Consider the following 22,399-nt stretch of genomic DNA (forward strand, 5'->3'; position numbering starts at 1 on the left):
GGCATTTTAATGGACAAGAAAATTTGTATTGTGAAAATTATTAGAATCCTCAGCCTATAACAATTGTTTGGTTTAGGTTCGTAATAATTATAGAGGTGATATAAAGTTTGAAGGAGATGCTTGCACCCTTCACATGTTAAGGAATATGTGCGAAAAATGTCATCCTGATTTGGCTATCTGAAGTACTAAAAACATGTCTAAACTCAAAAAGCTGCCCAGAAATGGATTTTGAGAAAAATGGATTTTAAAGATACAAGTCAAAGCTCATTTTATGTGGCAAAGATATGTTTAATAAAATGTTTTTTTGTCATTATGAGAGCTTTGCAATTATTGTTAATTTGAGTTGATGGTGGCTTTAATGAACTCCTCATGCAATAATTCATATGTGGGGTTTAACGTCCCAAAACAACCGTATGATTATGAGAAATGAAACTCCTCATGCAAATACAATGGCAAGCAGCCAGCTGACAATTTCAGGGGACTCAAGACAATGAGCTGTTCTTAGTTTTTATTAGCCATTTTGTACTCTTTAAAAGCGATCTTAACCTACTTCGAGAGTAATTAGGTTTCAGTTTTTTTTTGTTGTTGTTGTGAAAGTAGAGAAACTAAACTGGTGAAAACAAATAAAAATAAAAAACATGTAATTTTGGAGAAAAATGTGTTTTTATACTCTCATCTTCCCTTACTAAGAACTTGTTGTTGGGTGAGTTGGTGATTGCATAACATGGAGATTTGAGCACTACAAAAGACGTATACATGTGAAAGACAAAGGACAGATGAGAGTGACTAACGACTAATTTATAGCAAATATAGGAATAAAACATCAGCAAAATGGTGTGCAGATGCACTGAGCACTCATTACGGCAACACGCTTATTGGGCTATGGGCTTGTGATATCAAAAACCCTAATTTCATTTTTGTAGAAGTAGTAGACGTGTCACTAACACGGTTACTTCCTTTTTATATATGGTACGTGGCCAGCAACTGCGGCGGTGTCTGAACAGTTCTCCAGGACCAAATAAAGTTCACTTCACTTCGTCCCACACCACGCAAGGTTTCACATAACCTAAAGAAGGTGGGCAATAGGCATGGGGCCCGTTTCCTTTTTTTGGCACTCAACAAGCTCGCAGTTTTGCCCTCGCATCACAAAGGTGCGTTGCAAGAGAAGAAATGCTCGAAGAAGCATGCTCATTGTGAAATGTGTGCAAGGAGTAGTGTACGACATACCATTGTCTTGCGGAAAGTTGTACAAAGGTAAACAAGCCGCTGCCAGGTTAAGGGAACATATAGAAAATCTAAAAAGAGCAGATAGTGCCCATACTTTATCCAACTGTCGAAAATGCATGTGTGGCCAACATTTTGGGTAGAAGCAGAAACAAGCCAGCTCGTGACCTGTGGGAGACATGCCATATAAAAAGAAGGAAGCAACTGTGTTAGTGACACGTTTATCTGCTTGTACAATTATAAAATTAGCTTTTTTTATATCACATGCCTGTCGCCTGATAAGTGGTGTCAGTGTGATATGTGCTATTTGAGATATGCACCATTTTGCTTGGTATTCCATTGGTACCATTGCAGTAAATCAGTTATTAGTGGCACTTGTCTATCCTTTGTCCTTCACATGTGTAAGTCTTTTGTTGCGCTGAAATCATCATGTTATTTTATCCTATTCTTATCAGCCACCAGTCATGACTGGCTGATTTTGTTGACAATGCAGACTTAACAGCCGCTCTGACCAGTGACCACGCAGGCCAAGTGCAAAAAGAATCAAAATTATTTGCATTGGAAAAGGCATCATTCCACAATGGCACCCAGCAGCTTGGCGAAGGAAACTATAAACTGAGCTACTGAGCTTCAGCTTCGGATAGTCTGCAACTCAAAAGCAATCCAGTGGCAACAGCAGGACAGTCTCATTGTCATCGCTATCAAGCAATAGCAGCCTCATGCTCGGTAAACAATGTGGGGCTCCTCATAAGTACACTGGATGGAACTCTGGCGCTAGTGTCTAAGGGAGCTGCAATGCATGGTGCTTCAATGAGCATGGAAATGATAGGTATTGCACGGAGTTGTCTAATCTTCGCACTTCACGCTCTGTTTGGTCTCACGTGTCTTAGAGCTGCTTTGTCACAAAACAAAGATCAGCGAATGTTCCATAGTTGCCCTTCACTACCTTAACCTTAAGCTCACCATTTCAAATCGGTTGATGAAGTTCGCAGCCGTCTGTTCTTTCATTTGAAATAAAACCAAAACATGGCAGTAAACAAAGCCACGAATGCGTTCGAAGCCCGCAAGCTTGAAGACTAGGCAAATCCGTGAACTACACATCATTTCCATGGTCGTCGAGTGATCCCAGCGCCAGAGTCCTCTCTAGTTAATTTTAAGAAAGTCTACGGTAAACAGCCGCAGTTTCTGGTGGTGCCAACATATGTTTTAGACTGCATCGACATATTTTCATGTTTTGAAAAGGCATCACAATGTTCAAGATTGTGTTTACTGCAGGGTAATGAATATCTGAACCTGGAATCGCATCATAAAGTTTCATTGAAGCTGAACGGCAGAAGAATAGTGTGGGTTGCAGTAAAAATATTTATGCATTCACTCCTATGGACTGCTGACAGAGAACTAAGAAATTTTTTGTGGTAGTGAAAGCTTCATTGAAGCGGCGTTCGTTGTAGCGTGGTTCGACTATAGGTACCGTGCAACTGTTTCCAGCAAAGCTTCGTGGCAGTGCTTTCTTAGATTATACGTCTTAGGTAATATGCGGTTGCAAAAAGGAGAAAAAGTTTTGGTAGCTCCTTTTACCTCAGACGCCGAGGTTTTCCCCCACCTCACCCCAAGCTCAACCGGGCACAGGCCACCATTTTGTGTGCACGTCAAACAGCCACGTATCTCTCACCTGCCCGCTTTCACCTTATACTCCCGCACGTGTACACAACCTCCCACTGCCGGTGCTGCGGCACTCACCCGGCTACGCTTCTGTACATGCTGTGGGAATGCCCGGCACAGTACAGACACACTAACGCCACGACCCTTTCGTCAAAGCTCCATGAGGCTCTGCAGAGCCCCGCTCTTTACGACCAAACCTGGGCGACCCAGCACACCCGTGAGGCAGCGTTGAAGCAAGCCCTTGACGTCCCCTCATGGGAGGCTTAGGCCCAGTCACCTAAACCTGCTCGTTTCTTATAATAAAGTTTATTCCTCCTCCTCCTTCCACATCTCATGGGAATCAGTTTCGTTCAAAGCAGCCAGTTTCTATGCGGCATTTTTGGGGGGCAAGCGTTACTCGTGTGTACTGGTGACTACACTTGGCAACTTACGGTCTGATGTAAATCAGCCCTCGTGTCTGCCTCAGTCGATCAGTGATTATGATGGTCGGCTGCTGACCCGAAGGCCACAGTTCGATCTGAGCCACGGTGGTCGCATTTCGATAGAAGCAATATGATAGAGGCCCGAGTGCTGTGTGATGCCAGTGCACGTTAAAGAATGACTACTCTCTAACTAGCTTCCTTGTTCATTCTACTTTTGCAAGAGTTCAAACTTCAAATAGCGTGATGTGCAGCGTAATGTTGAAAGACTGAGTGGCTTCCCCCACAGGTGCAGAAGCAGCAGTGCTTGGCCGTGGAAAAGCTTCTGCCACGGGACACCAGCGATGACTCTGGCACGGCTGCTAGCGAGGACTGCGCAGTGCGGTCACTCGTGGTCAACCAGATGCACCAGTGGTCATCGCTGCTAGCCTCACAACGTAGCCAGGAGTGGGAGTTACTGCGCCAGCAGCTCACTCAGCAGGGGGCACTGCTGCGCACGCTTATGCTAAAGGCACAGGCTGCTCAGATGAAGCAGCTGGACGCAAAGTTTGATAGGCAAGGCCTTTTTTTCTTTTTCTTTAATCGAGCTACAGTTGTACAGTAAAAGCTTGTAATGCAAATTTCACGAGACCGGAAAAGGTGTTGGAGCTAAATGTATCCTGAATTGTCAAAAGTATTAAGAAAATGATAATGGATATTACATTAGTAAAGTTTCATTTTCTTAATAAATGTGTAAATTATGTACTTGCGATCCATCAGAACAGTTTAAAAGCTGTAATTTATGCCACTCACAACTTTGCTCACAATGTAGCTGCAGCTCAAGACCATCTTGTCTCAACTAACCTTAAACATGCTAGTCAGACATAAAGTCAAGCACAGCACTGCAATGAGAAAGATGGTACTGGGAGAACACACACAAGCGCTATGTGTGTGAGTTCTCCCTTTCCAAGGACAATACTGGGAGCACACACACACTAGCACCTCACAATGTTCTGCCCGCAGATCTGTCATCTTCTCGTGGTAAACATAAACATAACTGTTGTTCACTGACCTTGACAGTTCTCGATTTGCACTGCATGCAGGATTCGCAAATTCACCGAAACTAGTGCAACTGTCTTCACTTGTCTGAATAATGTCCATTGCGATAGGGCTGGCTCACTAATGCTCAGTGATGAAAAGTTCAAAATGAAAGTAATATATATTATACATGTCTAACTCTGGCATGTGGACAGCGTTAACACTGCATACCAAATAAACCTAAAATGTCTGTTTTACAATAACTCAAAATTGTGTCGGTACTCCTTTAACTTTATGGACATGGTACACCATCAAAGCCAACAATCTGCTCCCTTGTGAACAGGAAATTGACCAGTAAAGTTCTTACTGTTGTTACCGTATGGCTCGCACTGATGGCAATCACGATGCAGACTGGGCACTCATTTCAGTTGTCCGCAAACATCATTTTCGCTCCATTGTGTCACAAATTTCTGACGCTTTGCACTCGGCACACTCTAAGAAACAATCATCTGATTTAACCAGGTTGCGTCTAAGTATCACAAAATAAGGGTAGTTTAATTACACTAAGCAATCTATGAGCTTGCTCATTTGAATGAAAAAAGTGGGGCCCAGTACGAAACATGGCCAAGAGAAGATAAGGACAGCACAGGCACCTGTGTTGTCCTTCCCTTCTCTTGTCCCTGTTTCATACTTTGCCTGGTTTTTTGCATTCACAATGACCCTTTACCAACTAGCCTAAATGGCCATTTCGCTATAAGCTTTGCTATAAAAGAATGTACCTGAATTATTTGATTTTCTGTAATAATGGGTGTTTAATCAGCAAGCTTTTGCTGTATTGACTGACCTGTGAAGTTGGTGTCGAATGTGTCAGTAGCAATCACAGTTTCTCGAGCAGCAGTTGTGGCAAATGCTAGATTTGTTTTCAATCTGAGTGCACTGGCCGTACACATGCCTACTGGTCGTACACATGCCTCGAAAACTACGTCACTGCTATTTGTGATTTCATCTTTGGCACTTTTGTCTGCCGTGATTGCGACATGCAGCGTCACTTTACTCATGATTGTTCGATGCACGTGTACTTTATGATTTTTGTCATGATTTTTGTCAGTGGTTAGAGCGAATGATGATAAGTTCAGTTTAGACTCTGTGTGCATGCTGCAACTTCCAGTGCTTCCGAAGTGCACTGCTGCTAATTTTCGCTGAACAGTTTTATCACCCAAGATGATATCACATGTCTTGACACAGAAAAGTGTTTGGAACATCTGAATTCTGGCCCTTTTATGGAAGGATAAGGCGCAAATGAGATCAACATAAGAAGAGACATGGACAAACGCCTACTAACAACTGATTTTATTCGAAAACAAGGGGATAACATTTAAACTATCTCCAGTTTGTCCTATGTACATCTTATTGCAAGTTAGTGAGTTAATGAACGGCTGAGAGAACATGATCGTTCATTCATAGACCGAGACTAACTTAGCAATGTATTGTAAAGCCTGCGGATGTGTTTCTCATTTAAAGGAAACATTGGTTTTGTGTAGAAGTCGGTACGAAGTCACACGCGATCTCAAAGAAGCCTTCTGTATCAAAAGAGAGGGCTTAGCCTGTGTACGCAAACAATCAGAATTGTTATATGAATGTGGAATGCCTTTTTTAGAAACACTAGGTTAAAATAACTTTTCGCATTAGGTGAAATTTCTATTGCACATGACCAAGAAATGAAATAAATGTTTTTTTTAATGGTTGTCACTGTGTTATCTGTTTGAAGATTTTGTTTCTGTAATCGCCACAATATTTATGTTCAATTTTTGTGCCACTTTGGAATACACCACGTGTAAATGGTATTTTAATTTTTTAAACACATTCTATCACATAAAAATTTAATCACTTGAGCATACCATGTGATTGGCACTATCAAAATGCAAACCTACATGTAACTATTCCTCTTTTCTTCGCATAAAATCAGTTGTTAGTAGGCGTTCGTCCATGTCTCCTCTTGTAATTGTCTCGTTTGCACCTTATTCCTTCAGTAAAACAAAAACCAACTAATTCAACAAAAAGAAAATGAATTCTCACTCGCTGGATACAATGGAATTCAGCCAGGGAATTTTATAAATTTGTATTAGGCTGGTTTATATAACTAAGATTCTACTGTAGTATGAATTCCAAAAGTGTGTTTCGTTGGGCGTGTTAGTTATATATTGTAAAAGGTAAAAACAGAACAAAATAGACAAGACAAACAAAGAATCATGCAGGACTCATTATCACACAGTAAGAATTCACGCAGTACAATCGCATAGTATGAATTCATATCACGTCAATGTTTGTGCTGGCTGTGATCACATCACCAGGGTTTTACGTAGTTGTCACAGCAGTTCAAGTTGCCGTACCCTCAGATGTGTTCACTCAGTGATGCGACCTTAGATTTGTCAGGGATAATGCAGTTTGACAGTGAAGTTTCTCCATGCCATCTTTAGGGAGAACAAGGAGATGAAGACAAAACAGGCCAAGGTGTCGGTGGAGACGGCACGGGAAGTTTCTAGTGACAAGACACTGCGCAATAAGGCTGAGCGAGAACGGTGAGTGGTCATTTGTTGCCATATTTGAGCTAACTAATAATCTAGTCACTACTGATTAGAGTATGTTCACTGCAGTTAAATTCTTGGCATACTGCAGCCAACTTGCAAGCAGCAGACATGCTGCTTCATTTCGTCTCATCATACTAGTATAACTTTGATATTTGCAAATTTTGACATAGTACTATTGCACTATTGCATAGTACTAAGCATGACATTTGCTGAAAGTTGCACCATGTTATGCCAAAATGCTTGACCAGCCTCAGAAATTTCTCAGTTGCACTAATTTCTGCGAGAATTGAAGGCCACTTCGGCCACCTGCAATTTAGACATTATCACTCAATCTAATCCAGGTGCGGAGACCTAACCCTAAATTTTTGTACAATAAAAGGCCTAAATTGGGAGGTTTGAAATCCTGCCGCTCCAAGCTGGACCCAAATCCCGATCCTGCACTGGCGACGATGTAGTCGAAAGCACTGCTACCTTGCTCGGTTCACCGGCAACACACTCGCACATAGGCCTCGGCAGGATGCTGTATTCGGAGGGAAGGGTAAACCCGTGCAAAATTGCGGCTGGGGGAGGAGAGGAGTGCTCGTTCAACACCCTGTTGGCTTGTATGGCTTGTGGGTGGGGGCAGGTGCCCCTTTTACGCCCCCTCTCCCCCTCTGCTGAAGCCAGCATTGGTCGTCTCTAGATTATTGCCACTGAGATAGCTTTGTCAACATATAGTAAACAACTTAATAAATTAAGAATGCACTTATGCTACACTGAAGAATAAAGGCATTGTTGTAAGTCTTTTGGCAGTTAGGAAACCTGACAACTGCACATAAATTGAAATAGAACGTTAATCTGGGCTCCTTCGTACAGTTAAACCTGGATTTAAGGAAATTGACTTATTTCTGTGAAAATTCATTTTAAAAAGGATTTCGATATATGTAGGTTCGGTACAAATTAAAAAAAATAAACGCACGTATTAAAAAAGGGAACTGTAGGCAGAGCGAACTCAAAACACTTATTTGGCAGTAAAAAATGCATTATTATTGCGATAGCAATTATATGGACACTCTTGGCTGGTTTTTGCTGTCCCCGCCATGTTTCGTAACAAGTCCAAATTGATAACATGCCTGGTAACTTTAGGAGCAGGTAAAAGCGTGCGACCACAGTTGAAGCAGAGATCTAATGAGCCGACCCTTATCTATCGCCTCGCCGCGGTGGTCGGTGGTCTAGTGGGATTTGATCTCGCAGGTCACGGGATCGAATCCCGGCTGCGGCGGCTGCATTTTCAATGGAGGCGGAAATATTGTAGGCCTGTGCACTCAGATTTGCGTGCACGTTAAAAAACCCCAGGTGGTAGAAATTTCCGGAGCCCTCCACTACGGCGTCTCTCATAATCATATGGTGGTTTGGGACGTTAAACCTCACATATCAAATCAGACCCTTCTCCATCGCCTGGAGGGTGCATACAATAACACCCTCCTACCCGCATGTTAGAACTGCCATCGAATGCTCCAGCAGAAAGGAAACCACCCGTCTCGAAAAAGCTTGAAAAAATGCAGGGAGCGGGGGGTCGCTCAAGTACCAGCGGTGAACTCGGTGCACTTACTACGCAAAGAGGCTTTGTAAAATGAGCACTTCTCCCTAGAGCAGCCGTATTTGCTGACACCAACGTTTTGTGGCTGTTCCGCGATATTGGATCCAAAAGAGTTGGCTGCCAGCCTCACTTTGTTTAACATTACAATTGGTTGCTACGGTAATCATTGCACTGCATTCAACGCGCCATCATGTTGTTGCGAGAGGTAATCACCAAGGCTACGGTCCCGCGAACTCGTGGCCCGCCGCAAGCTCAAAAAAAAAAAAAATCATGTGACCAGTTCACCCCCGAAATTCCGGCGTTGTCACCGTGGTGTCTGAGAGTTTTCATCCACACCTGATCTGACATCTCCTCGGTGGTAACGACATAGTTGTCCGCGTTAAAAGAATGCTGTGCGTGCGTGCTGTGAAACCATGCACGCACACACAGCATCGGAAACGAAGAGTGAATGACATCGATACTGTGGAAAACTATTTGGTAAAGTGCCCTCTGTATTCAGTGGGACCCCACATATGTAACGCTAACTGAAGGTGTGGCACTATCAATGTAAAAGTACTTTCTTTTAGAGCACGGTTTAATACCGTGCTTTGTAGGGATGAGGAGAGCACATCGGCACATGCGCCCGTGGTGGCAATGCCGACTCGTGGGAAGTCGCACTTGCTTGGAAGTCGCCGGTGCCGTGAGCAGGCTTTACCATGCGTGCTTCATGCACGCTGCCGCCACTTGGCGTTTTGTCGGCTGTTGGGCATTCTCGGAAAATGCATGCTCGTGCCAAAATGACAAAATCCGGGGCAAAATATTTAGATTGTCCATGCCGAACATTCGTTATGTCAAGGATGTCTTCCGCTTGTACTTTGTTACATAGAGGTCGCAAGTACATGTGCTTCTACAGAGTTACTGCGGGGAATAGAAAAACGTCATTATATCGAGGAATTGAATATCTGGAGGTTCATTCTAGGCAAGTTTAACTGTATGTATGAAATTTGGAAAAGCAGCACTGGTCTTGTCGCCTCTTTTTGTGTCCCGTACTAGAGCTGTTTTTCTAAGAAAGTAGACATTACTCAATCCTTCATGATGAAACCTTTCTTTAATGGAGTGTTATTGTTTTGTATGAGTCATTGTTTACATGTTTGGTGAAGGAAAAGAATCTTTGTCTCTTTAATAGTTATCTACACAATTACGGAGTAAAAAGAAAGCTTCTTCAGGCAGGGACACTTGATGTTTTTCAAAGCTTTCTGTCATTATCACAGAGTAACCTTTGATAAACTGCATTGTCTCTTACTACTTTTTACACCTTGATTGTGCGAGTAGCCTTGTTCATTTGTTCCTTGCTGTTTAAGGAGAGATGCTATTCAAAAAACGCAAATTTTGTGGGATACACTGGCCAAGGTTGGGCAGTTTAGCGTGGCTTGTTGAGAGCCATGATGCGCATGCCCGAGAAGCAGTGACATTATACAATGCACAACTGGCGCGCCGGTGAACGCCTAAAAGCTCTTGGAGTGACGTGTCATTAGTAGGCTGACGCCTAAATTGCATATCTAACTCACTCGTTCGATCATCTGCCCGTCCATGCGTCATTCTGCCTGAGAGCACTGCACGGGCCTTGATTTTCGGCCTAGCCTGAGCCCGCCACTTGTTGAAGTTTCGCTACCCAAACCTGGCCTGATGACTCAAAAGCAAAACCTGGGCTTGGCTCGAGCCTGAAAGATGATTTCACCGACCTGACCCTGCCAGGCTCGACCGCTGATCGTGTGCAACCGAAGCCCGAACCAATCATGTAGATAATGTTGCTCAAACATGGAATCGGCAGCAAGGTGTTTTGGAGGGACACTAAAGATGACTTGGTTTATATTGACAAGCTGCACTCTGAGAACTCTAACGTCATGTGTTTTGCTGTCATAAGCTCATTACAGACGAGCCTGCTTATAACGAACCTGAGCATGATGCGGCATCCGTTCACTGTAATCCGAAATTCATAGTAAGTTGAACACAGCTTTAAAAAAACTTGCAAGTGAAAACACAATATTTTTTGCCCAAAAAAGTCCGTGATGCACATGTTTCGAAGAGCAAGAGCGATAAGGGTGGTCTCGAGTTTATTTTAAGCAACAGCATGCTCTTCGCAGAGGCCTGTGGCATATGCTGCATGAAGCACTGGCTCCGAAGTTTCGTCGTTCTCGCAATTCGATTCTTCCGAATCGCTCTCGCCAGGTACTTCATTCACAATGCCCTAATTCGTGCACGGTTCTGCGATGTCGGCATCGTCATCCGCCATAATTAACCATCGCAGCAGATATTCCACCCACTGTCCCATGTAGGAGTCGATGACGCGTTGCCACAAATTGCTGCCAGAGTGGTTCTGTTTGTAAGCCTGTTTGGCATCGGAAGCCTGTTTGTCCTGTTTGGCATCGGGCCCGACATCGACGAAGCTGGCCTCGCGAAAACAGTTTCGCGCGCATTTAGCCGTCACCATCGCCCACGAGATATTCACCATCTCCACAGCTGAATACCAGGACGCCCGAAGCGACAACTTAACTGCCAGGTGGTCAACAGCTATAAGCAAGCACTCTGCAACGCGGCACCTAACACGCGGATTACGCTCAAGTTAAGCGGTCACACTTTCCACGTTTTGTTGAGCGGCAGAAAAAAGCGTGCAAGGCCTCTCATCCGCCAACCTTACCACACATGCACACCAAGAGAGAGCAAGATGCGCACACACGCCACAAATGCCACAACGCGTGGAACAGCTCTGGGCTTGTTTCTAGTCGGAAAACGAAACTTCTGAATTCGAGCCAGCATGGCTGGCGTCGCAGAGCGGTGGAGACGGGCGAAGAAGTTACGATCAAGAGAGGAGAGCAGATGCATGTGAGTTGTCGTCACTGCAAACGTAAGTGGAGATGAGTGCATCGTGTTTTCAGCATTATCAGCAAGACGGTTCAATTAGCGCGCAGTTGCTCTCATTTCTCGCACGTACTTTGGCCCGCGGAGAGAGGGGAGTAGACGATCTCTAGCCCGCCTTTATTTCCCGGTGGGAAAAATCATACGTCTGGGCTGGCATTGGGCTTGCACTGGAACGATTCTATTGTAGTTACGGGGCGCACAAAGGTCACTGCAATTGTTGCACAGCCTTTGTTTGTGAAAAGGGCGCGCTTTTCAGACACAGCAAAGTAACAATTCCGAGATGCTTATTCACGTTCATCTGTACGTATGAGTACGTTTCATGCATCATTTGTGCATGAGAAAAGCAGGGCATGTTTCAATCTGCTTGCAATTCTGTGCGTGACCTTTCATTTTGTTGCTATTGCAGTCATTGCTTCGCCGTTGTGGCAATTTTTTTCGCTGCCCGCCCTTGTTTTCAAGAGATTCAAAAAATTTGCTTTACAAATCTCTTGAATTACAAAGCCGCCAGCTTGGCAGATATACATTTGCATTTTCAGAGTCTTTCAAAGGATTTTACCGGGGCTGCAAATGCTAAAGTGGACATTCTTTGCTCTGTAGCGTTGTTAAAAATACTGCTTTATAGAAATGGCAGTGCCCATGTTCACTGTGCTCAATTTAGTTGATGTCTAATAGTTTGTACATATTTAAAGGTGAGCACATATTTAACAGAGATCTCTCTGGCTGGGTAAAAATTCATATGAATAAAATGAATCCTCCAAGCACTTTTATTCCAAAGTTTCTAATGTTAAAATTAAAAACTAAAAATTGATCCGACGTTTCCGGATCGATTTGGTGGCTTCTTCAAGGATGACTGTTTGGCCAGCTCCATGGCTAGTGACTTCTCTTCGTGGTGTGCCCTTCTCCATCATCCCTCTTCCCACCATTCTAGTTGCTACGGTGTTTTCACTACTGATTTCGTAGACCATGCACGTATACACTCGGCAATGTCCCAATTGAGCGGTTAATGTTTCTAGGTGTTGTTTGAATATGCTAGGACTCTAAAACTGTCTTTTTGTGCGGCTACCTTTCGTGTCAACAATCTAGGCGCCGTCCAAGTTGATATGATGGTCTATCTTTACGTTGTGTTCTGTGAGAGTGTTTCATGCAGTGTTGAAACTATGCACATTGTTTTAATTTTGCTTTATCCTCTCCGGAAATTTTTTGTCTCACCGATGTAAGTGGCATGACAATCAGTGCATGGAACCTCTTAGACTAGCGCGTGAAATCTTTCTTTTAGCGACCGGTGTTTTGGTCACGGCAAGTGTTGTCCAGTTGTTGATGCGGGTTGGTGTGCCACCTGTATGCTCTCCTCCCCAGCACCCTGGCCAGCTGCTAGTAGTGGGTTTCTTCACTCTCACGAAGTCACCAACATCAACTGTGGTTTCTCTTGCAGCCCTCCGAGCGTCTGTCTATCGTTTGCTGCTCTGTTGCTTTTGCTTTACCCGCTCACGTAAGCCCCAGAGTTCCGAGTTAGGGTCATCAAAGAAGGTTACCGACGGATGCCGGACGACATCCAACCGAGTTCTTGGCAGCCGCCCGTGTAGCAGAAGAGCTAGAGCCCTTGCCGTTGTAGCATGCGGTGAGCATCGGTAAACACCCAGGTACTCTGTTACCGCCTGGCACAAGGGTCGCTGCTCAAGAACCGCCACTTGAATGAAGCTTTTTAATACTCTGTTAAAGCGCTCTACTTGACCGTTTGCTTCTGGATACTATAGGGACGAATGTTTGACCTGGATGCCGCGATCTGGAATAAATACCTCCAACTCTCGAGATGCAAACTGTGGACCATTATCGCAAATAACCTCTTCTGGGTAGCCTTCACGTGCGAACACAGCGACTAAGAAGCGTATTACTGTGCTGGTTGTCGTCTCGCTACAGAAATGCAGTTCGGGCTATTTGGAATAATAATCTACAAGCGTGATTACATATCTGCAATCGTAGGGCGCCCTTTCAAATGGGCCTACAATATCCATGCCGAGTTTGAGCCACGGCTGCTCTGGAAAGGGGACCGGTTGCAAGAGTGTGGCTCGCACCTTGACGCTCTTGTCTGCTTCCTGGCATATGCTACACATTTGGATAGCTAGCTCGACTTGGCGGTCCATGCCCGGCCACCAATACTTTTCTTGCAGCCGCGCTTTTGTTCGCACCACTTCGGGATGCGACTCATGTGCTGCAGCGATTACCTGCTGCGTCAGTGACGTGGAAACTACAAGCCGTTCGCTACGCAAGATAAGATTGTCTACCACAGAAAGTTCGTCACATACTTTGAAGAATGGCTGGAGCTCGGCCGATAATGATTTGTGTGCAGGCCACGACGATTGCACATAGATTTTGCTTTGTTGCAGTGCACTATCTTGCGATTGGGACTGCTTAAACTGTTCTCTGGTAATGCAGGATGGAATTCCGAGAACTGATACAACCTCGTCAAACAGCGTTTCTTCTTCCTGGAAAGACGACGCGGGCAAGCATGAGAGTGCGTCCGCCACTTGGTTTTGCGACCCCTTGCGGTACTCGACGGTATAGTTGTACCGTAGTAGGCGCTCTGTCCATCGCGCTACCCGCAAAGGGCGCCTTCCTGTTCCTTGGATTGAAAGCAATGCCACCAAGGCTTGATGATTGGTGAGCAACGTGAAGTGGCGTCCCCACAAGTACACGTGCCACCGCTCGCACGCCCAAACACAGGCCAACGCTTCCCCTTCTCCTACCAAATATTTCCTCTCAGCTGGCAAAAGGACTCGAGATGCGAAAGTGACAGTGTGCAGTTTATGTCCGTCCACCTGCTGTAGGACCGCTCCAACTCCACACTCTGATGGGTGCGTCGACAATAAGACTGGAAGAGATTCATCGAACATTCTCGGTATAGAGCTAGATGCCAGCGCGTCTTCGGTCTTTCTGAAACTAGCGTCTATCTCGTCAGACCAAGCGAATCGCTGCCCCTTTCTTAGCAGGACACGCATTGGCTCAACCATGTCAGCGAAATTGGGAATAAACCTAGAATAATATTCTGCCAATCCCAGAAATGATCGAAGGCTGGCTGGATCCGTAGGCGCTGAAGTGTCTCGGATGGAAGCAACCTTTTCCTTCAACGGCACAGTACCGTTTGCGGTGATCCTGTGGCCCAAGAACGCAAGCTCCGGCGTATCGATGACGCATTTCGTGTTCAATTTGAGTCCTGCCTCTTTTATGTACCTCAGCACTGCGGTAAGATTCGCCATGTGCTCCTTTCTGCCCTTCCCAAACACAATGATGTCATCGATATAGAACAAAACGCCGCTGCAGCCCTGAAGAATTTTCGACATCATGCTCTGAAAAGCAGATGGTGCCGAAGCGAGCCCAATACACACGCGCTTAAAACGAAAGAGGCCGTCGTGTGTTATAAAAGCCATTAAATCGCGGCTCTCGGGGTGAAGCATGACCTGATGGTACGCTGATGCAAGGTCAAGCTTGGAAAAGTGGGTTGCCCCCACTAAACTATGCAATAGCTCTTCTGTATGAGGAAGGGGAAAGCTACCTGCAAAACGACAGCTTTGTTTACCTGTCGAAGATCTACACAAAGGCGGATACCTCCATCTTTCTTTTCAACTACAACAATGGGGGACACCCACTCGGATGCCTCTATTCGCTCTATCACGTCTATTTTTTCCAAGCGGCGCAGTTCTTCCGAGACTCGTGGCCACAGTGAGAGCGGAAGGCGCCTGAGTTTTGAAGCAACTGTCTGAACTGTCGACCGTGTTTTGACGAGATGAACAAAACTCTTTGCGATGCCAAGTCCTGGATCAAAAATAGCACCAAACTCTTCGACTAATTCTGATGGAAGGTGAATGGGCTCCTCCGCCTCTGTCATGACTGCGGTGTGCTCTGTTCGAGCACTAGTACGCCCCGCTGTAGTTTCAAGACACTGTAGTGACGACCCATCAATCTGCAAACTGAGCGCCTTAATTGCATCAATACCCAAAAGCGAGGTGCCTTGTTCAACGACATAAAAAAGAAGCTTTGTTGTGCAGTTATTGTACGTGACATCAGCAAAGAAGCAACCGTACACTGGAATGGGTTTCTTCGAATAGTTCAGTAGTCTAGTTCGAGCAGCTGGAAGCTGCTGACCTTCAAAATGCTGCCTAAATAGGTCATGCGTCAAAATCGATACTGATGACCCTGAATCCACGAGGAAAGCTAACTTCGTTTCCCCAACTGCTACTGATACGTAGATTGCGAGACGAGTGAATGTCGTCATGGCAAGAATGCTCAATACTTCTTCAGTTATCGAACTTTCGTCGTCTAATTCACGAACAAGAGCGGCGTTTTTGTTGCAGACTGAGCGAAAAGGACCCATAATACCGCAACCATGACACCGCTTGTTTTGGCAGGGCAGCGGAATGAAATGCGCTGTGCCGAGGTGAACTGCAGCGGTAACACTGGCCCTGTTGGCTGCGCGACCGCTTCGAGGGGTCGCTGGCAGAAGATGCGGGCAGAGGGGTGTTTTTGCGAGCATTTATGCTTTGGACATCCGCAGTAGCAAATTCTTTGCAATCATTTGTTGCCTGCTCAAACTGCGTTGCTATTAGTACAGCTCGAGCGAATGAAAGAGAAGACCCTTCAAGCAGCAACCGCTCGTGCAAGTTTCGAGATAATACGCCCGCAACGAACTGGTCACGCAAGGAATCTTCCTGAGAAGGAAAAGAGCACGTAGCAGAGAGCTCACGTAGTGCGATAATGTACTCATTGATTGCTTCACAACTTGCTGCACGCGCCTACCAAACCGGTGTCGTTCGACCACAACATTTGTTGTTGTCGTGAAGTGCGCATGCAGCGCTGCGACGGCAGTATCGTACGACGACGCTTCATGCTGTGTCTGAGAAGTGTACTTGACATCTACCGAATCCGTATCAGTAGTTGGCTCACCGGACTTTGCGTTGGCCGAAGACTGAAGCGGTAGTGTGTGAAATATGCGCTGACCTTCTACACCGAGGCTGTGGATTAGGAGAGCCTTGCGACGGTCCGGCGCACAGTCCGAAACACCAGATGCGAGCAGAAAATTCTCGAAGAGGCGGATCCATTGTGGCGAGGCAACAGCAGGGCGGCCAGGCGTGGGCAAGAACGAGGGCTGTGGTGCCAGACCAGAAACACTCATGGTGCGGGAAACAGTCGACGAAAATGACGAAAATCAGACCCCCTCCTAAACAAGGATCCTCGTCGTCAATGTAGTTGCGGCGTGTGCCACCGGTTAATGAACGACTACACAACTTGAGTGCCCATCGGAACAAAAGCCCCTTTATTCCAACTTGCGCATGCTTATATACGCATGCTTATATACATAAACAACACTGCCGTTACCTGCGGCAGTGATAGTGGAACCAAAACCAAACAGATCAATATACAACAAAAATGAATATTTTTTCCCATGCGACCTGCTCTAAATTTATGTTTCCTTGCTCCAAAAATTTATACAAATTTATTTTTGCTGTTGCACCCCTTGTAAATTTGTCAAACTAGTCCTTGTCCTTCAGGTCAACTTTACAGACTGAAGTTGTTCAAGGTGAAACAACTTTCTTGAGTGAGAGGCAGTGTGGTGAAACTGGCATCAGTTATGGTGGGCTCACTGTGAATGTGTGTTGCAGACGTCTTGAGGATGTGAAATCAAATATTTAGGCACCGAAGTGCGTCCTGCAAGGTCATTGCATAATTGTTGATCTTAATATTTAGTGTGTGAAGTCACTGTTATGTGGGCATTGTGTCTGAAGATCATCCAGTTATAGAATACATGCGTGTTTGCCAGCCTTGACATGTACAGCTCCTCTCTTCACTGTGCCACACGTCAACAAGCATAACAGTCAGAAAACTGCTGACTACACCAGCTACTGCACGATGAGAAAGGAATGTCTTGCGATCATTTCAGCCACATCAAAGTTTCACCCCTATCTGTTCGGCAGACCTTTTAAAGTGGTAAGCTAACATCACGCCTTTTGTTGGCTTGCAAGCTTTGAGAACCCTTCCAGTCACCTCGAATGGTGTTGTCGATCATTTCAGCCACATCAAAGTTTCACCCCTATCTGTTCGGCAGACCTTTTAAAGTGGTAAGCTAACATCACGCCTTTTGTTGGCTTGCAAGCTTTGAGAACCCTTCCAGTCACCTCGCATGGTGTTGTCTCAGACTCTGCAAATTCAACACACCATTGCTGTACCAGTTCAGGTGGAAGCATTTGATGCCAACTGCGTGTCTCGCACCACTGTTGACCCACCACTGCGATGCAATCAGGATTTTTCTGAGAACTGTAAGAATAGACGACAGCATGGAACAGCGGCAAACTGATACGAAAGTTTGAGTGAGTGGCTGGGTCTAAGCATTATGAAACTGGTAAGTGCACAAAGATGGGAACAAGAATACTTTTCATGACTAAGCACTCTGTGTGTCATCTTCTTGTTCTAGTCTTCAGGCGCTTACTGGTTTCAGAACTACGAAGCCTTGTGGAGCACTCAGAAAGCAAGACCAATGTAGTCCTAACAGTATTCAGCTGTAGATTGTCTTCGTTTTGCTTACAAAATGGTATGTTAAAAAGAACAGAGCTCTCACAGCAAATATGCATGTACAGTAAAGCAAGCACCACCACAGTTATGGTATATGCTTAGCAAGCTACACACAACTATCTAGAGATAATGAAAATGGAACAAGTGGAAGATCACAAACTTTGACAGGGATCTAGTAAGCAAGATCATGCAAGCACTGTCAGCAAATGTTTATTTGAAACAGCAGAGAAATATTTTTTTACGGCATGTCGCACATGGCATGTCACACAGGCATTACTGTAAACTTTTTAAAATTGGAACGAAGGAATGCAAGTTCTCGATCGGATAAACTAACAAAGCATTCTGCAATATGTGCCTAAACACTCAATCATTTCAGCTTCAGTAATCTCATGGGCTATTTTTTCTTTATTCTTTACAGTTACATCAATTGAATCGAAAGCTGACATCTTCATGGGCAGCAGTGTGGCAAAAAGACCCTCTTTGAGTTGGTGTTTATAGCTGTTATAACCGGCCCCGCGGCTGGGTCGCGACCAGAAATGCACGAACAGAGTGGCCAGGGCAAAAAGCAAGCGTTTATTGTCCGGCTTGGGTTTTTATAAGAACGAAAGGTAAGGGAAGGGGAAGAGGGAGATAAGATAGAAGGCGCGCGCAGCGTAGACTGGCAGCACTTGTTTAGCGGTGGCCAACAGTTCGTGGCATTCCTTCTTCCTTAGAATCCATAACGCTCTACTGGCTTCTTGATACGTGTGGAACGTCTTAGCTCTGGGGGCGGGTGGCCCGAAAGACCGGGGCCAGTAGCCGTTGGAGCTTCGCAGTCTTGTATTGGAGGGTCCGGGCTTATCTGGGGGCTAGTGAGAGCCTCTGGACTCGACGGTTCTTCGATGCTTCTCTGCCTGAGCTGGTCCATGTGCCGGTGAAAACGCCCGTTCTCCGTGTCGACAGACACGATGCGTGCACCAGAGGTTGACCGTACCTTCCCAGGTGTCCACTTGTCACCACGACCGTAATTGCGAAGGTACACAGGATCTCTCGGTGCGAAGTTCCACCCGGCGCTGTCAGCAGAGTGGACATCCCCTGTTGCTCGGCTCCTGGGAGGAAAACACATGTCTAATCGGGTGCGGAGCTGGTAACCCAACAACATTTCTGGTGGTGAGCGCCCGGACGGAAGCGGCATGTTTTTATAGCGGCACAGTGTTCTAGCCAGCGTCTTTGACAAGTCTGCGTCCCCACACTTCTTTAGTCCGTCTTTGATGGTTCGCACCGCACGTTCGGCGAGTCCATTACTCTGTGGATGGTAGGGAGGTGCCCGCACGTGAACTACCCCGTTCTGTTGCAAGAACTCGTTGAACTCCCATCCGGTGAATGGCTTGCCATTATCAGACACTACTGTGTGTGGCAGAAAATTTTGACCGTGCAACTGCCTTCATTGCAGAAACTCCTTGATGAGCTCCATGTAATAACTTCAGTAGCTTCTTCCTGGCTTCCGCCGGAACCACAACACGATGACCCCAGTGAAGCAAGTTATGCTGCACGGACAGCTCGTTCCGCCTTTTGTGATACTCCCGCATCTCTGTGCCTTCCTCCACAGTGCGTTGTGGCCAACCTTGGATGACGTACCTACACACACTTGACAGTACACCGTCTGACTGCGTGAGGGCTTTAAGCTCTTTCATGGGCACCGCCGGCTCGTCCCACTGGTCCACGACGAGGACGTACTCGGCCGCATCCTCGTCGTCCTGCAGCTCCTGTTCAAGAGATTGGGGTAACCGGCTTAATGCATCCGCGTTGAGCATAAATTTTCCCGGCTTGTACTGCAGTTTATACTTGTATGCACCAAGTACTAGCGCCCATCTTTGTATTCTGGCTGCCGCCATGACGGGGGTCTGACGGTCGTGCCTTAACAGGCCCAGCAACGGCTGGTGATCCGTAACCAGAGTGAACTCTCGCCCCAACAGGTAGTCCCTAAACCTAGTAACACCAAATATCTAGGCTAACGCCTCGTGCTCGATCTGAGAGTACTTTCTTTCGGCAGTTGTCAGCGTTCTCGATCGAAAGCCTACGGGTCGCTTCTCGCCTTCGGTGTGATGAAAAAGTGCAGCACCAACTCCGTATGGGGACGCATCACACTCCAAGAAGAGCTCACGGTTCGGGTCAAAATGAGTGAGTATGGGTGCCGTGCACAACGCATTTTTCACCTGGACAAAGGCTTTCTTTTCTTTGGTGCTCCACGTCCACTTAGCGCCCTTTTTCAGCAGTTTGTACAACGGTGCTAGAATGGTAGACAAGTCGGGCATAAACTTGTTATAAAAGGTTACCATGCCCAGAAATGAGCGTAGTTCACAGACGTTCTGTGGAGAGGGGGCTAGCCTGATAGAATCCACGTTCTTTTCCATGGGATGCAGTCCGTTCGCGTCAATACGGTGACCTAGATATGTAACAGAGGGCTCACTAACGCGGCACTTATCAGCACGAAGCTTAATGCCATGTTCACGGAAGCGCTCGAGCACAGCCATCAGATTGCGGTTTTGGCTGTCACCCTCTTCCGCTATCAACACGTCATCTAGGTACGCTTGCACCCCAGGCAAGCCCTGTAGGATTGATTCAATCCGCCTTTGAAATATCGCCGGTGCCGAAGCAATCCCAAACGGGAGGCGGTTAAAGCAAAAGAGGCCCTTGTGGGTGTTTATCACGGCCAATTTGCGAGACTCTTCGTATAGCGGGATCTGGTTGTAGGCGTCGCGCAAATCCAAAATGCTGAATTGCTCCCCCCCACCTAATTGCGCAAAAATATCCTCGATAAGAGGCAGCGGGTATTGTTCCAGCTCGCATACTAAGTTCAAAGTAATCTTGAAGTCACCGCAAATGCGAACTGTGCCGTCTTTCTTTAAGACTGGAACAATGGGGGTAGCCCATTCCGAGTGCGTCACTGGTGATATAATGCCAGCTGCCACGAGTCGATCTAATTCCTCTGAAACTTTATCCAACAGAGCGTAGGGTACCTTTCTTGCCTTGAAGAACTTTGGCGTCACTCCAGGCTTGATGTGAAGGCGCACCGGTGGGCCTTTCATGAGTCCTACGCCCTCCGTGCACAGGTCGGAGTAGTGGTCCAACACTGCAGGCGAGGGCGGAGACTCTGGGCTCGACCCGAGTGGTGGCACAGCTACGTGGAGTACTGCTGTGCCCTGCTCTTGTAGTTTCTGCAGCAAATCACGACCGCACAGGAGAGGACCTTCGCAGTCCAAGACGATTATGTTACAATCAACCTCCGCCGATTTGTGGCATACACGTATTGACAGTACTCCGAGTACGGGTAGCTTCCCCAAATAGCACGCCAGCTTTATCTTCGGCTCCTGGAACTTCGGCCATTGATGACGGTGGGCTTTGTAGGTTGCTCTAGGAATGACGCATACGGGCGAGCCGGTGTCAACGTCCATCTTCAGCTTTACGCCGTTCCACGTGAACGTTTCCTGAATCGGTGGCACCAATGAATTCTTCGAAGTTACAAACCAAAGTTGCGACGCGCTGCTATCACTGTCGTTGGCTTAGGCTGTTACATTCAACGCGTTGTCGACGATCCTTTGGCACATGCGTGCCAAGTGCCCTTGTTTTCCACATTTGTAACAGTGCCTCCCACGCATTGAACAGGTCGCGCGCTTATGATTACGCTTTCCGCAGCACTCGCATGGCTTTCCACCTTCGTTTTTCTTCTGGCCTCGCGGCACCCAGCGTTGCTCCTTCATTGCCGACACTGTTACCGGGGGCATTTCTCGATTTATGTTCTCCGCATCTAACTCTGCACTTTCTGCCGCCAACGCAAGTGCCTCTGCTTCTTGTAACGTCAACTCAGGTTTCGCGAGCAGCTGCTTTTGCAAATTTCTTGAACGTACCCCGCGCACAATACGGTCCCTTAACATCCTATCCAGCATGGACGAGAAGTTGCAGTTATGCGCTAGGCGCCGTATTTCCACAATGAATGCGTGAACAGACTCTCCTTCCTGCTGGTTTCGGTGGACAAACTTGAAGCTTTCTGAAATTTCGTTTGGTCGTGGGTCATAATACTCGCTTAGAACTTTCACTACCGCATCGTAGCCGAGTGCGTTTGGCTTCTGCGGTGCCACTCTACCGCATAGCACATCAATCATTCGCGACCAAAGTGCGGCTACCAACAGGGCTCTTTTCCTGGCATCGTCAGTGACTTCGTTTGCTTCAAAATATGCCTCAACCTTCACGAGGTACGCTTGCCACTTATCTGTGTCGTCGTTGAATTCCGGGAGGCGATGACTCATGCCTGTCGATGGGGTGGCTGCTTGCCCGCCTTCAGGAAGCAGCTGGGTCTCGTTCTTTGTTGAAATGCTCGTCGCCACTGTTATAACCGGCCCCGCGGCTGGGCCGCGCCCCAAAATGCACGAACAGAGTGGCCAGGGCAAAAAGCAAGCGTTTATTGTCTGGCT

The 22,399-nt window shown here is 46.4% G+C and overlaps 1 protein-coding gene across 1 annotated transcript in view; it reads left to right on the plus strand.

Annotated features, from left to right (window-relative positions):
- Positions 1-22,399, plus strand: part of norpA (no receptor potential A) — a 553,315-nt gene that overhangs the window by 496,245 nt on the left and 34,671 nt on the right. The window contains exons 31-32 of the mRNA XM_075865873.1: positions 3,595-3,860; positions 6,800-6,901. Of these exons, the coding sequence (XP_075721988.1) occupies positions 3,595-3,860; positions 6,800-6,901 (368 nt within the window). The remainder of the gene's footprint in view (positions 1-3,594; positions 3,861-6,799; positions 6,902-22,399) is intronic.

The sequence above is a fragment of the Rhipicephalus microplus genome, chromosome 6 (assembly GCF_043290135.1).
Source record: "Rhipicephalus microplus isolate Deutch F79 chromosome 6, USDA_Rmic, whole genome shotgun sequence".
Taxonomy (NCBI): Eukaryota; Metazoa; Arthropoda; class Arachnida; order Ixodida; family Ixodidae; genus Rhipicephalus; species Rhipicephalus microplus.